The following is a 17,134-nucleotide window of genomic DNA, read 5'->3' as shown; positions in this document are numbered from 1 at the left end:
CTCCCCCCTGAAATGGTTGTCTAACTCATAAAAACGTAACAATAACGTATATAAGCAAATTTTGGATACGTTTTTTTAAGTTTTTTTTTGTGTGTGACACCCCCCCCCCCCTCAATTGGTATGGCCTAGCTTCAGCTGTACCAACACAACATTCCCTCTTTTACCGTTCGGTTTAGAAGAGCTGGTAAATTTGTTTAAAATAAGAAATTATTAGTAAAGCTACTAGTAGAATTATGCCAGAAATTGAGAGATACTGCCACTTTTAGCCCCCTCGAAATATTAACAACGAATTATAACATATTTTTGGACTATTTTTAGATCGCGATCTGAAATACATAATTCAGAATCCTAAATTTTTTTTTATAATATTCCATAGTACAAACAAGGAATAAGAAATATTTAATTCACAAATTCTATAGAACTAGTAGTTTATATATTATGTTACCGGCCAAATTCTTTTAGGATAGAGAAAGTAATTCTAATCCTAAGCGTAAGAGGTATTTACACACCATCAGTCTCACCCCCCTCCCCCCCCCAAAAAAAAAAATTATTATATGGAACTTTGTAAGTAGAGGAGCAAAAAATACAGAAGTTCGTATAATTTTTTTCCCGCAACCTCTATTCACCAACAAGTTCACTTACGGCAAAACCCAAAATGAACAACCTATTTAACTAGTCTATTGAAAGACTAAAACTACAGTTACAATATATCTTATTCGTACATTCAAAAATAACAGACTTTTTTCTCCCCAAATATTCCTTGAAAAAAACTAAGACGGTAATTATTCCTCGCCCTCCATCTACAGTTCTTAATATAATACGCGAGGTGTGCGGGTCAGATGAAATATTCTGATTCATAGCTAGCATTTTTCTCAACTTATGCACAATTAGAGACGAGTTATGATTTCTCAAGTAGATAATTTTTCAGCAATGTCAGTTAAATTTTTTCCTGAATTAAAAATTTGCATTACTTCTTTACTGAAAGCAATGTTATGAATAGTAAGACTCCTCCATTTTAAACATAGTAAACAAGTTTTAATTTGAGAGCAATTCATTGAAATGTCTTTCAGTCAGATGCTGTACTGATACTGTTGGGCAAAAGGGACTAACTTTTTAAACCTAGATATAATTCATTACAATCGTTCAAGAATCTAATCAAGCCCTTTAAAGCTTAAGAAATGTTTGTATTAATTAAAAAAATTTAATACTCGAGAAATGAAAAGTTCCTTCTTAATCTTGCTAAATATATTGACAATCATAGAAAGGCTGTTTTAAAACAGTCATTGTTCAATAAAATTTTCTTTTGCTAAAACCAAATTATTAGCAAAAAATTTTTTTAGCAAATTTCTTAGCAAAATGACTATTCTAGTTATTGGAAATGTTTATTTTTAAGAACCCAAGTCAATTATTTGAAATATTTAGAATTTTCAATCCTAGAAGAGTTGGTTGTAAGAAAAAAAATTGAGAAAAACATCAAAAAATAATAAATTTAGAAAAGATTTAAAAGATATAAAATGTACTAAATTCAATACTTTATTCAGTATACCTTATTTTGTTCAATCGATGTTTCACTTCTTTAGATAAGTAGATTTTTATTGAATTGTACTATATTTGCAATCACAATATATATAAGTGCAAAAGATTACAAAGGAAAAAAGGATCCGAAATTGCTAGATGGCTGGGAGCATGGCCATTACCAGGATTTTGGGCGTTAACCTATTTTCCCATCAGAAACGCATCCAGGATTTTTTTTCGGGGGGGGGGGGATACTAATGTTTTTTTTTGGGGGGGGCGGGTACACAAAAAACGCATACAAAATTTGTTTATGTCCATTTTTGTTACGTTTTTACGAGTCAAACAGACATTTTGGGGGGAGGGTCAAACCTGGTCTTGTTTTGACCCTCTACGGCCTTGTTTCCCATAAAGTATAAAAAATAAATAAACTTTAATTTCAACTAAAATGTCATTATTTCAACAAAAATTGTGTATTTATTTCAGATTGTCTTCAAAAACCCGCTTCTGGAATTCCCCCAAAAAGCCGAAGGTTTAGAGTATAGCCTTTGCTGGGAGCAATAGATATCTGTTCGTTGCTTCCCAGAGACCCCCACCATGACTGAACAAATAATTGGCCCATGATATAAAAGGCAACACTGTTTATCACTCACATCCAGGTATTTCATTGAGAGAAAAAGAATAAGAGGCAGTAGAAAAAAAATGAAAGGCAAAAATTAAATATATAACCACTAATTTATAGTTCTTTCAAGGAAAAGTGTTCAGTAATAACACAAGTGTGTGTATTCATATAACCAAAAGATTTTCATTTACACTTCAAATTTGTTTGGAAGTTAAGCTCAAATTAATGAAAGTTAGTTATTTGTTTAGTTAGATAAAGATTTTAACAAAACAAAGTTAGAGGTTTTTTTAACACCTTTATACTTTGAGATTTATAAAATTTGAGTTATTATGAATTTGAGAAATAAAGTGATAAGCATAGAATAAGACAAATAAAATCGTTAGTTCTTTCTGATAGGGATTACAAAAGGAATTGAAATCAAGATGACACGTTTAGAGAAAGCGACCGAGAGGAGCATATTTTTAAGTTTTAAATCCTTATTTTGTTCGAATTACTCGTTATTCTCTTTAGTTAATCATAAGACTATATAATCATCTAACTAAAACAAATAGGAATAAATAAAATGAAAGCAGTGATAACATATCAGCCGAAAAACACTTATCACACATTAAAAAAAAAATAACGAATTAGAAAAATCAATCAGAAAAAAAATGATCACAGTAAAAAGTTAAAAACAGGCCAATCAGCGCAGAGAAATAGGTCCTCCCACATTGATTGCACTCGTACCGACAACTTATATAAAAATAGTTGAGATCTCATAAAGTAGAAAAAGGCACTTAGTGTCCATCAACTGATTCAAAGTCCCCCCAACTCCCACCCTCCTAAAATATCATAAAACTGAGTGCAATATACCAATGTTTATATTCGCCCATATTTGTATCACAGGAGGGCTACACCAGAATCACTAAAAAAAATTCTTGTATAATAAAGTTATAAAGTTGAAGTCAAATCCATTATAACACTCCAGAACAGTCAATTTCAACGATGTCTCTTGGAACGTCCACAAACTGGTAGACAAGCCTCTGGCCATCCACCTTCGCTAAAATCCCTCGCTGATAGTAGTACCTATAACAAAATAGCATGGAATTAATTTGTTCTCATACAAGTGGCTAAATTATATAGTGGAAAAGGATAAGTAGGAAGATAAGTAGGGTCTGAATAAATAGGGCTAAAGTGAAGACACAGGGGTGATTAAGGAAAATTATAACCATAGAAATAACAACCACGCATCTTAGCAAATGAAAATGCTAACTTTGTATTTTAAAGATGTCTATAACACAATTCATAACGTTACCTTGTTCCTTTTTTTCCTTTCTATAAAGAGATCATTTAATTCCTATGAATCTTTATTTCTTACGGTCTCATTCGATTTGCATTTATATGTTTTTGAATTTTGATGTTTTTATCTATTATTTTTGTAAAGAGGTTTTGAAAACTTTTGCTTCTCATCTATGTCTATAACAGTCGGTCTATTATAATCAAAGGAGGATTGATTTTGATACATACAAATCTCTATTAATCTATGTTTTTCTACTTTTAAAACATTTTATCTTGTTTCTTAATATTGTTTTTGACCAACGTTTGTTTGTATGTCTATTAAATTTACAATAAGAATCTTTTTCATATGTTATAGAAATTAAACTTAGCTCCCCCATGTTTTCCAATTTATTCCTCCGTGGATTCAAAAACATAGAGACGCCCGCAGCGAATAATCGATTAAACCCCTAAATCAAGGTAAAAGAAACACACTACTCGAGGTTTTCCAATCCACTCGGTAATATGAATTTTGGATACAATAATTATAAACAGTAGTATGAAATAATTGTATACTTTTTAATTATTTATAAAACATAACATTGGGATTAATTTGGTTTAATAAGCCTATTGATAATACCAGTATAATCAATGAAGGGTATTGGTAATACGGATATATAACATTTACATATTTCTATATGAGAGGAAAAATAAGATTTTGAAGCTACACGGAGTAGCAAATTATTATTGGGGTTAACATGAAGACTATTTGAAGACTCTGAGGGGGAGAATAATATATTTTTGAAAGCACAGTGTTTGTGTCAGATACGCTCTTTGGTTCTGGCATTGATGGCGTCGAGCTGTTTACATATTTCTTTTTCTTGCGCATTTCAGTGAATCATGCAACCTATTTGCCATCAAATCAAGTGGTTTTGGAAGCTAGCTATTTTAATTCAGCATTAAATTCTGCAAAGAATGTAAAATATTTAGGGAATGAGAGCAAAGGGAAGCAATATAAACTAGGAAATTACATGGATCTAGGAAAGCTGATTTAACAACAGGGTTTTGCTGATGAATCACCAAAGACATATTTTAATCGTTTGAAAATTGCATCTTAATTTTGTTTTGACTGTAAATACTATGTAGTCCAGCATGTTAGACATTTCAAAGGAACTCACGCTTATAAATACCTCAAGGCTTTGAAAAACCTTTGTTTCTCAAATTGAAACAAAGAAACATGAAAACAATTTGTTGTTGGGCAGTAATTTAGCTTTTGCATCTGATCTTTAAGGAATTGGTGGATGATAATGGAAACTAAATGTTGACGGTGGAATCAAAATGAACTGATGTTCTTAATAGAAACAACTTAGGAAGGACAATTATTATTTGAGATTAATTAACAGTTGTGCTCTTTCAAGTCAAGAGATTCTTAATCTTGCTTTTAATTTGTTAATAAAAGTAATCATTAAATTTACGTTAGTTACATCAAATAAAGGTGCGTCAACACTGTATCCCTATTTAGTAGTTTCTCCCCGTTTTTCTGTAACTTTCCTTATAATAAAAAAAACCTTCTCTACTCAGTTAACTATCCTGAATGGTTGAATATCTTCAAAACAAATGGAGAAAAATGTAAGTTCTCTAAAATTTTCGTCGCCGAAACGGATTCTAAAAATTACAGAAACAAATGTTTCGTTGAGATTTTGTTCTACGTTCAAGGACATCTCTTTCTCAAGGGTGGTGGGGGGGGGGGGGGTAAGAAACGGAACTTGTAAAAGCGTTTTCAAGGAGTAAGTAAATAAGGATATTACAATTTCGAATATTACAAGCAAAAACGTCGTTTATTCGTAATAAGATGGTAAAGTGGAATAAAAAAAACAAAAAACATTAGGTTAAAAATTAAAATTTGTCACCCATCTAGCTTTACTCATCAGTACCCAAATGTTGTGATAGCAAACTAGGTACAATAGCATAAAAAATTAAAAAAATAGCGAAAACAATATCAAATAATAATGTTTTAGTGTGGTTTTCTTTTTTCTAATTTAAAACCAGCTTCTACAAATATTAATAGTTACATCTTCGAATTGGTCACTGATTCAACACGCTAACCTCAATCATTAAGCCATTGAATTTGGGCGCGCCTAAGCAAAAATTTAAGAATATTCTAAGGGAAATCAATTCAGTTTTTGGATTCTCTATTTACAATGAACATTGTTAATTTTAAAACGAGATGTTCATACATTTCCTGATCAAAATTTGTTTTGACTAGCAAAAAAATAAAGTAACAACTGACAGCCTTGGAAAACAGTTCTGAAAGTCCCCCTTAAATCGTTCATATCTTAAGCATTGAAACTAACGCACTTTCAAGACGCATTAAGTTTACTTTTGCTATAACAAGGTTATAGACAGGGGGCTGTATCCAAGGGAAGGGGGTTAGAGGGTTTGAACCCCCTCCCCTAAATGTTTGTCCGATTCGTAAAAACGTAACAAAATGAATATAAAAGAAAAATTTTATGCGTTTTTAGTTTGTTTTTTTTTGTAAATCCACCCCTGAAAAAAATACTTTTATAAAACACCTCTCCGAAAAATATCTTGGATACGGCCTTGCTGTACCCTTTGGCCTCTCCTGTGCACATTTGATAATTTTGCTTCAGTCGTAGTTTCCACAACGTCAAACATTTAAAGGGACTGCTTAAAAATAGTTCGACGTTTGGGAAAGGTTAGTTTCTCAATGGAAACAAAGAAACATCAAAACAATTTGTTGTTGGGAAGAATTGTGGTATCTGCGGATGATTTTATGATGACGCCAAATTTGCGACTCAAATTCTGCCAAGAATAAATTGAACTAAGAATAAAACGCGAAAATGCAGCGGAATTTATGTAGGCTCGGATGTGCTAATGAAGATCGGATATGCTAATCCGAGATACATTATTTGTCACGCGTCTTGCATACGTGAGATACGTACCTCGTCAGCCCTAACAAAGCGCGCTAGATATATCAGCAACTAATCTTATTTTAGGGGGAGATAGGCCTCGGCAAATTACAGATTTTTTTCCAAACGCAGAATGTCTAAGCCTATCCTTGCTTACAGAAACAGCTCAGAACTGGAGCTTGTGATATAACAATCGTTTTTACACATCCTGAGGAAGAGCCCTGCATCGGCACCTTGGGTAGCTTTGCCGGCTTTGTGATGTCTCCCAGACACGCTTCCATCACAATCATTACCAGCTCTGGATTTCATCTCTTGCTTGCAATAGCTCTTGCTTCGGTTGGGCCTTAAAAACTATTTTTCAAAGCGTAGGGGCGGGGCAATTTTTTTAAAGTTTTTTCTCAATGAAAATACACCTGGCATACCCTAGTTTGTATCTCTGACAGGGGGGAGGATATTTTTATGACAAATGCGGGTTTTTATAGTAACTTACCTTAGAGCACGTCCCATTGTTTCATAGTTCATATCTGGTTTATTTTTGTGAAGCCCCCAAAGCCTTGAAACTGCTTTGGAATCCACCAACTTGAATACACCCTTCTCTCGATTTGTCCATTTTATAAATTTTGGACAGCATTCTCTATCCTGAAGCAGCTTCAACAGGAATTCCCACAGATAAGTTGTATTTCCAGCTACAAAAATAAATAAAAGTGTACTGAACCGTAACATTATTACAGTCTATTGGAATTTGTATACTAATTAAAGTCATGCCTTGAAGTGCCTTGCAGGGGCATCAATTGAGGCGGGCCTTTGCACCTCCTCCTGTATTTCGAAATTACCTATTTTTGGCATTTTCGTTGAAAAATGTCCGTTTTTGTGTTCTCATTGAAAAAATATTTTGCTCGCGTACCTCCCTCCCTCCATACGCTTTCGTGAATTGACACCACGTGACATTTCTCTTGAGCAACTCTAACACGTCACTTGGTGGCATCTGAGGGTAAAATTAAAAAGACGGGGAAGTTCTGGTCTCGATCTATTTAATAGATTTAAGGAAACAAATTCTTCATGGAAAAGTACCTTTAGGTTAGGACAGCTTGTATTTGAGAGCAAAGGTTCCTCTCATCCAGGTTTTCGAACTAACATCTTGGCTTTTCCGTGATTTTCCTAGATAAAATACTTTTCTCTTATAATTATTTTTTTATAATTTTGAATGAGGTATTAAAATAAGAAGTGCTACGTTTTGATCTTTCGCAATTGGGGTTGGTTCGAGCGTCAACCCATTTTTTTCTTTTTCTTATGAATAAACCTGGGATTCAAGTTCAGAACAGTCGAGATATAGTATAAGTAAATATTATTTGGGTTTAAATGCCCAGATGAGTCACCCCCGTTTTTTCATGTATAATTTGCTGATTAAATTAGGGGAGGGGATTTTTTTAAACGAAGGAGATTAACTTACGTATTTTTACGATTTCTTCAAACAAGGAAAAACTTCGAATTTCTGCATGGTACTGTGAAAGTTTTTTTCCCGTTTTTTATAACCAGTCGTAAATAACATTGCGTCAAGAAAAAAGGAAGTAAAATATTAGTAGACATCTAGTTTACAAGAGACGTGCAAAAAATTATTATTCGAACACCGATTTGGCAAAAGATACAGGCGGAAGTGGATAGCTTTGCCTCTTCGAGTGTTGTTAATATGCGTCTCAAAATTATAAAAAGAAAATCTGGAATTCAAGAAAGTATAAAAACGTGACCTGTCATCAATCGGGGAATAACGGTATCTTTCTTGAAAACGCAACGGTCAAAAATAACTCAAGAAAAAGAAAGCTACAACAGCGTTGCCGTTATTGTACAAACAGTATTTTTGCGATTTGGCACAAGTCGAGATAAATACAAGCAATATTTTAAAAACTGGTTTTCAAAACGTGACAAATTCAGTATAACTCCGTGGGTCCTTTTGACGCTAGACTTCCATTTGAAAGGAATATCCTTCTTGCGAAGATGAATAAAATTTATAATAACCATAATAACAAAAAAAACATATCAAAATATCCCCCGTTTCTTAAAGTAACAATACAGGAGGAAGAAAAAAAAACTATTTTAGACATTGCAACATTTCGATATTCAAAAGAATAAAATATATTACAGTACAATATCTTCTAAGAATTTATTTATTAGATTTTAACCTTGAATAATATAGAAATGTCACTTATGAATAGCAATTATTTAAATCATTGGAACGTAAATTTAATATTTCTATTTATTCTTAAAAGCTAGCGTAAATAGAAAGTGACCATTTAACAGTACTGGTAAAACTCAGGACTTGCTAGGAACAAAACGACAAGCTTCTCAAACGACGCTTTTACTAATTCTAAGGATTTCCACAATCTAATTTAGGAAGAAGTTTTTGGCAAATTAAAAATTCCAGAAACGTGTAAACCTCTATTTAGGTCCTTTCTATATCCCCTTTTATAATTGGCAGATGTAATGGTTTACGTAAATTCCAAAGATAGACGATAAACGTTGGTATAAGGTCTTTATTGAATAACGTGAGAATACACACAGAGAAAATAAGGTAGCACAAGATCAACTAGCTACGACGAAGGCGAACGATGGACTGCCTTTAGAAATGAGCGAAGAATGTAACTTTCCTGGAACGGAAGTTCCAGCCCTGGGAACGACCCCTTTCCCACGACTAGCTTTTAGTCCCAAGAGCTCCCCCCCTGGACCGCTATCGTTGACGCATAAATGCCCAACTAACTAAGAAAGGAGATACCCGGAAATGCTTCTCGAATTGATGTTAAATACTTTACAGATTCTCCCCCCTGTTTTAAGTTAAATTTCCCAAATTTGGCTTATCCCCTTCTCATTAAACCCCCAAACTTTAATTGAATTCAAAACATTCCCTTCCCAAATTCATTTCTCGCCTACTAACATTCTACGGCATGAACTAGTAAACAATTACATAATACAAACACTACACAATACTTGCATAAGTAAAAACTTACATAGTATAAACGAACCACACCAATAACAGTAGTCGGAAACTGGATATTTTAACACTTCATTTTTCTTTGTATACCTTAAAATAGACTTGTTCCCCATACCCCTGAATTTGATGAGGACAAGGAAAGTTGGGATTATGTATAAACTTTGAATTAGGACAAAAGGAATGACCGGGAAAGGCTAATTAATCCTGAAAATACCAGCGACAAATAAAAGAAATTGCAGAAACTTTAAAAATCATACCATGCTGCAATGACGTTAAGATATTATTCCCAATAAAATCCTCGGGGTCTTATTGCTGCGGAACGCCTCGGTTTAGACCTATTTGGTTTTTCTCTACTAGCTTGTGGTTCGACAAATGGCAGTACTACTGTTGATATTTCTACATAACTATTAGCGCTACGCATTAAAACCATCCCGTGAGGCATCAACCTCATCTCGCGAGATATTACAACCAGCTCCCTCTCCCTGGGTAGCCAAACCGCCCTGCGAGGCATCAGTAACATCTCGCAGTGCAACAAAAAAAAACATCCCGTGAGGCATCAGTACCATCCCACGGGACCTCAAAACTAGCTCCCTTTTCATGGGTAGCCAAACCGCCCTGAGAGGCATCAGTACCATCTATCAGTGCAACAAAAAAAACATCCCGTGAGGCATCAGTAACATCACACGGGACCTTAAAACCAGCTCCCTGTTCCTGGGTCGCCCAACCGCCCTGCGAGGACTCAGTACCATCTCGCAGTACAACAAAAAAACCCATCCCGTGAGGCATCAGTACCCTCCCACGGGACATCAACACCAGCTCCCTTTTCCTGGGTAGCCAAACCGCCCTGCGAGGAATCAGTACCATCTCGCAGTGCAACAAAAAAACCCCTCCCGAGAGTCATCAGAACCATCCCCCGTGACTACAACCCACGCGCCCATTTCCGGGGTAGCCAAACCCCCCTGTAACGCCCCTGTAACATCTAGCAGTGCAACAAAAAAAACCATCCCGTGAGGCATCAGTACCATCCCACGGGACCTCAAAACCAGCTCCCTTTTCCTGGGTAGCCAAACCACCCTGCAAGGAATCAGTACCATCTCGCAGTGCCTTCTCATTCTCATTGAGTCCAAATTTCACCCTCGTCAGCGCAGAAAGAAATTCATCGGAAAAAGAAGACGTGTCTTCTTTCCCCAATATCTGTTCTATCTGTTAATATTGTATTGCAACCTTATACGCATCACCTAAAAAAAAAAAAAAAAAAAAAAAAATATGCAATATTCTCTAAAAAATACCGTTTGTAGGACGGTCTGATCCACTCCTTGAATAAATTTAGAGCAAATCTTCCAAGAACTACACCATCATCCCTGGCTTCTAAGGACACCCTAAATGACCTTCCTAATTTTTGCATCCTTCTATAGAATAGATATACCCTTTTCCTTAAATTGAGCCACGCCTACAAACTCTGCAACCATGTTGCCTATTATTTTGCCTGGGGTATATACTACAAGTAATCCACCTTTTAAAATTGACAAATTTATAATCGTGGGATCCAGATTCCCAAAAAATGAGCGAAACAAACCATGGGCCAAAAATGACGCAAAGCTTTTGAATCAGACCAATTTAACAACAACTGAAATTTTTGTAACTTTGCAACAAACTCAATTTTTGTAACTTTGTAACAAATTTTGTAACAAACTTAATTATTTTTCCACTTTCTGACTTTGTGAGTGGCGTTATTACTAAAAGAGGGTCAATTAGCGATCCTATTACTTGGGACTGTTGAGGCTGTTCTATTGGAGGATTAATTGGGGTGGTGCTCGGGGAGTTGAAGGGTTTTTTGGGACCCATGTCTTGATCTTTTGAAGGTAATCCTAAAGTTCATCTTGATCGAAATCAGGATCATTTGAGTCAAATAAAAGAGGTGGCAATATGCCATTTCCCCTCCACTGTTTTACAAAATCAAAAGCAACCTTTTTGTTATATCCAGTTTCCGCCAGATCGAGAATAGGAATAAAAACTGACATATTGAGATTAAAATTTGAAAAGCAATTATTCTAAAAATTTAAATATTTGTTTTAAACACAGCTCTTTAATTACGGACGCCAGATTTTGGGCAATAAACTTCACCTTTAACAAGAAGGGTCTAATAAAATTTACTGGGTTGTTTAGTCGTGCTAAATCACTTACGAAAGGTCGTCTGTCTTACATCTAATTGCAGTTGGTCTCAATTAAATCACTAGCGTCAAATGGAGTCACAATTGAGAATTAATTTTCGATTATCGAATTCACAATGTTAAATTTTGTTTGGAAACTGTCAAATGTAGATCACACGTCGACTGTATAAAATCAGGTAAAAAAAAAACACCAAACGTAGAATGGCTATGTGAAGGTAGAAATCAACCGGAGACTCTCAGTTGTAGAAATTTGAATTAGTATGTAGAAGCTATCGCGAGGAAATCCATATTAGGCATTGTGTAACAGCCTATTTTAAAATGTTCATTTAAAAGAAAGTGTTTCTCAAGAAGGCGCTTTGAATAGAAAAAAGTTCAATACCTCGTAACGTTTCGATGTCTTATTAATCAGTCTTTTGTAGTATTTGCAGCTCAATATCACAGTCTGGTAGCGGGCGAAATACTCTTCAATATGTTGCCAGTATTTAGCATAAGATGTCGTAAATATTTATAACGGTCACTCAAATGTCACTTGGAGGTTTTCCCCTAGTGATATATGCTCCACTAGCCTTTACCGCTTGCAACCACTCTGTCAACCTCTATTTAATTCTTTCTATATGCCCTTTTATAATTGGCAGATGTAATGGTTTACGTAAATTCCAAAGATAGACGATAAACGTTGGTATAAGGTTTTTATTGAATAACGTGAGAATACACACAGAGAAAATAAGGTAGCACAAGATCAACTAGCTACGACGAAGGCGAACGATGGACTGCCTTTAGAAATGAGCGAAGAATGTAACTTTCCTGGAACGGAAGTTCCAGCCCTGGGAACGACCCCTTTCCCACGACTAGCTTTTAGTCCCAAGAGCTCCCCCTGGACCGCTATCGTTGACGCATAAATGCCCAACTAACTAAGAAAGGAGATACCCGGAAATGCTTCTCGAATTGATGTTAAATACTTTACAAACGCTTGCATTCGGTTTAACGAAACAAGATTCATGTTAAACTTTCTACGACGTACACGAGGCAAGTCAATTTCATAAATAAACCCAATAGGTCAGAATATTCAAATGAACCCATACTCAAGTCCTTTTAACAAAATTTTCATTTTAAATGTTTTAGTCTCCAACAGAAGAAACATTTCTTTTCTTTCATCAAAAAGATTATGAAGGATTTCCACAATTAGGTTCTCAAATATCTCTTTGGAATGAGGTTTCCTCTCCCATCATATCTTTGAAAATTTCTAACAATATAGAACCTGTAATACCAGCGCACTATTCCCTTTCAAATTCCCTCAATAACTATTCATTCTACATTTTGACTGCGGCGCCGAGTTAAGTATTTTAGTAGAAGTTAAAAGAGCAAAACAGAACTTATGGAAGGAGAACTATTTTGCGTGGTCAAAATGTTTCCGGAACGGTTCCGTGTTTGCTTGATGTTTTTTATACGCTCAGTGTCTACATACTGATTGGTTTTACGGCACCCTGTTGCTAGCTCTCCGCTAGCAGCCATGGCTACATGCATTACCGTTTGAGAACAAAAGAATTTGACGAAATTTATCAAAGCATGTTTTTGCTATTTTCTAATGCCAAAAATATGCTTTCTCTGGCAATAGAATATTTATCATTAACAATATTTTGATATGCTAAAGAATAATGACGATTTTTTTTTGCTGGAGACAATTTTGAAAAGCACGCAATACATTTACTAATACTTGCTTCGTTTAAAATATTTTATCGACAATCTATCGTTTTTAATAATAAATGCATTTTTCGACGCTAAAGACATCACACATCTTCAGCGAGGAAAAGTTCAGTGTTGCAATTACTCGAAAGAATTTCCGACTTTAATTTGGGTTAATTTTCTCACATGTTTCCACTAGCCGAGACGGACTACTTCCTGCTTAAGACAAGAGCCTCATTCAAAGACTCACTTACCACAATTTCTCATCTTAATGAATCGTAACCGATGTTTGTACTACTCAGATTTCCAAACTTTTACCTAAAGCGGAAGACGTCGCAACAAAAGACGGAAAAGAAAATAACTTTTGAAGGATTGAAGCTTACCCTATCCACAAAACTGTGGCGCAGTACATGTTTGACAAAATATAAATTATTTGAAAGGTAAATATTGCATTAACTACATTTTCGATTATTTTCAAAATTAGCTTTTTTTTAAATCAAATTGTACAACCCAGGCTGTGTGGAACATTAATGTTTGGCTGCATACATGTCTTGAAATTTGAAGCTTCATACATTTCACAAGAAACCAAAAAGAATCAAACTTTAAATGCGACCATGCACTTGAACAGGAGAGGGGCGACTCTTCGGTCCCCTGAACAATCCTATTGTGTAATTTCTTAGTATTTTTTAAAATTTCTGGGTTTTAATGAACTCTCCTTCCTAGATATAAATGTCAACGGACATGCCTGACTGTAACAGCCCAACTTGAATGATTTAGTTTTGTTTTTGCATCCCATTTAGAGTCTTCTTGTTTTTAGTACAACTGCCTTCAAACTGAGAAAAAATACACAACCCCAATTTTTTTAGGAGGAAGAGTTGTTAGGATTGGTGCGTTCAAGGCCGCACCAGGGGGGGGGTCTGGGTTTGAATCCTTACCCCCTCGGAATTCTTTTACGACTCATAAAAACGTAACAAAATGCATATAAACACATCTTCTATGCGTTATTTCTTTTTTGTAACACCCTTCCCCCAGTAATATGTTACAATAAAATCGCTCTTCGTCGCTCTGTGTGTGTGTGAACAGTCTCCAGGCATTAGGCAATCACCCATATAAAAAAAAGTGAGTTTTGGGCTTTACTAAAATCATGAATTTGAGTTGATGATTTAAATTAATTTTCACACATTTTAATATTTTCAAATTTTCATAGGACAAATTGGAGGTTTGAGCAAAGCCCAGTTCTTTCATGGGGGAAGCCTTTGCCTATGAGCTAGCCACCGTATCATCAAATGCAGCGATATAGATTAAAATAATAATAGCTAAGGAATTAAAAAAAAAAAAAAAAAAAAAAAAAAAAAAAATTACCATCCTTGTGCCTTCGCTTCGTTGGACAGGCATCAGTAGGGCTTTTTGATCTTTTCGTCTTTTTTCTTTTCTGAAGATTTTCAGAATTCAGGTACTCAGATTGACCATATTCAGGTATCAAGAAATCCTCTACTTCTCTTCCTGGTGACAGGTCAGGTCCATTGGTCTAAAAAATTGAATTTGTTTTATTAAATTTTTTTCAGCTTACAATAATTATAAAGCAATAACGGTGTAAAAAGGGAAAAAACGGCCCAAGCCACAATTGTCGACAAAAACAAATTCCGCAGGACAACACCACCAATAATGTATTGCGTGCGTAATCTGGTTTGCAGGGTTATGCTCGACTTTCAAGGGTAATTTTCACGAATGACTAGATTGAAGATTTAGGGTATATTCCAAATAATAGTATGAGGCCTAATCAGGAGCGGATCTAAAGCAAAATGTTGGGGGAGGCCAAATGTGACAAGGGTACTAATGAGCAGAATTTTGAGGTGGACCAATGTGACAAAGGTGCCGATAATTGACCGAATTGACAAATTTATTCTAAAAAAGAGAAAAAAGAAAAAAAAACAGAAAAAGGGGGCAACAGAAAAATCTTGGGGGGGGAGGGGCGCCCCCTGGATCTGCAAGTGTTCCTAATATGTAATAATATTCTTAATTATTAAAACCGCTCTAAAAAAATTCTTGTTTGTTTTTACTGGGTTTTGACATTTTTAGTAGCTCATTAGAATAGCATCATATGTAGATAACAAAGGAGCCATAATTCCCTTTACTTAAAACATAATTCCCTTCCAAAGAACAACGACTTCTATAATTGGAGAAAAAAAAACAATTGGATATTGTTTAATTTATGTCAAGCCAAGTAGTTGCAAAAGAAGTACCACGTCACGGCCTGGTCTATCAAGAGAAGGAAACGGGAATAGAAAGAGATCCACGACATCCAAACCTCAAAGGTTACCCAAGCACCAGTGTGAATTTTTTTTATGCAGAAACTTATTTGTCAGATCTGTTGCAAAAGAGGACGAATTTATTTGAATACAAATTCATATTTTGCGTTGCAATCCCCCCCCCTTAAAAATGATGCTTCTTAGAATCCCTACTAAAGTCTCGTCTACAGCCATAATCCCTCTGATTCACGGATAGAGGTTAAGAGCTAGATTTTCTAATGTACGTAAATAGAAGGTAGCCAAGAAGTTAGGAATCCGGTAGCTTGCTGGTCCAAATTTACTTGGCAGACTAGGACAGAATATCTTTCCGATATGACTTGGAGGTCATAGTTCGACTTTTTTTATGCCAGGGTTAGGCACGTGACATGTATTACATGAGCAAGACATTTGGTATATAGTACATAGCATGTCGAGCTTTCCTTATTTAGTTCGAGAAAAAAAGGATACCTGGATCTCTTGAGCTGTCACTGTAGTAAGCTGAGGTCTTGGAGTCGTTGGGGTATAAACCGTCGGTGAGCTTGGTAGACTGGTTGATGCCAAAGGAGAATATGGGATGTAAGCTTGCTGTAAGGGTAGCTGAGAAAATCGATGCTTAGAGTCCTGATACAAGTGATGTAAATTGGCGTAGTCAGGATGACCTACAATAAATATATAAAATATTAACTATTCATTTTTGGGATATTGTGGAATATTCAATTTATTCAATTTATTAAATACTACAATAAATACATAAATACACTTAAGCGCTAGAGGTCCCAAGAAGCATAGCTTGTAGAGGACCTCGTATCAATCACAGAATACACACAAAAAAAATCAGGGAAGTAAAAAAAAAAAAACCATATCTCAAAAATATAAACACAATGCGAGAAAAATCAACAAAAACAAACAACTGCTACAAAATAACCTTTGACTTAATTTTATCTGAACTGAAAATGTCCTGTAATTTATTAAAAACCCAAACCATTAATAGTAGTATTAAACAGCGGGGTTTAAATCTCATTCAACATAATGAGAGAGGAGAAAAGAAAAAAAAAACTATATAAAGTAAAGCGTAATAAATAGATAAACCAAAATGAATAAACAAATAAAGAAAAAAAAAACAAAAATACTTCAAGCCTTTGAGAATATTTTTCTGCAAAGGGAAGAAGAGTTTTTGATAAGGGAAAGTTCACTGGGAATAGAGTTCCAAAGAACATTCGCTCTATAAATTGGCGACCTCTGAGCTGCTGAGGATACTCTTTTAGGCAGCCGAAATCGGTGAACAGAGCTCCGAAGCAAAGTCTGGCACTTACGTGTTGATGCTAGATCAAAGTAGGATAAGATGTTTGGAGGAAGCGAGAAATTGAAGGCTCGATGAGCTAGTTTTAGGTTCTACTTCTTGATAACCACATCTAAGGCATCTAGACCTGTATCACTGTAAAGATCAGCTGTAGGATAGAGTCGGAGAAGGCGAAGAGTTGCCTTCACAGGTCTTTTCTGTGCTGTTCGGAGTTGCCGAAAGGAAGAATAGTTAGTATTGTCCCATACAGTGCAGTAAAAAGAACGATAAGGAATGACACAGGCATAATAAATAGAAAGCTTTACATTGAGAATAAGAAATTGATTAGCATGATGAAGTTTGTAAATTTGATGAGAAATTATAGAATTTGTATAGCAAATATGATTTTTGA

The 17,134-nt window shown here is 35.1% G+C and overlaps 1 protein-coding gene across 3 annotated transcripts in view; it reads right to left on the bottom strand.

Annotated features, from left to right (window-relative positions):
- Positions 1 to 107: 107 nt before the first annotated feature.
- LOC148940695 (uncharacterized) overlaps positions 108 to 17,134 on the bottom strand; it is a 193,633-nt gene continuing 176,606 nt past the window's right edge. For all 3 annotated transcript variants that reach the window (XM_089105501.1, XM_089105503.1, XM_089105502.1), the window contains 4 exons: positions 15,912 to 16,102; positions 14,518 to 14,683; positions 6,809 to 7,004; positions 108 to 3,199 (listed from right to left, as the gene is read on the bottom strand). In XM_089105501.1, coding sequence (XP_088961627.1) covers positions 3,088 to 3,199; positions 6,809 to 7,004; positions 14,518 to 14,683; positions 15,912 to 16,102 — 665 coding nt within the window. In that variant the 3' untranslated portion in view covers positions 108 to 3,087. The remainder of the gene's footprint in view (positions 3,200 to 6,808; positions 7,005 to 14,517; positions 14,684 to 15,911; positions 16,103 to 17,134) is intronic.

The sequence above is a fragment of the Artemia sp. Qi Xiang Cuo genome, chromosome 19 (assembly GCF_049724085.1).
Source record: "Artemia sp. Qi Xiang Cuo chromosome 19, ASM4972408v1, whole genome shotgun sequence".
NCBI classification, from domain to species: Eukaryota; Metazoa; Arthropoda; class Branchiopoda; order Anostraca; family Artemiidae; genus Artemia; species Artemia sp. Qi Xiang Cuo.
The sequence above is the reverse complement of the archived record's forward strand: the minus strand, read 5'-3'. Positions and strand labels throughout refer to the sequence as shown.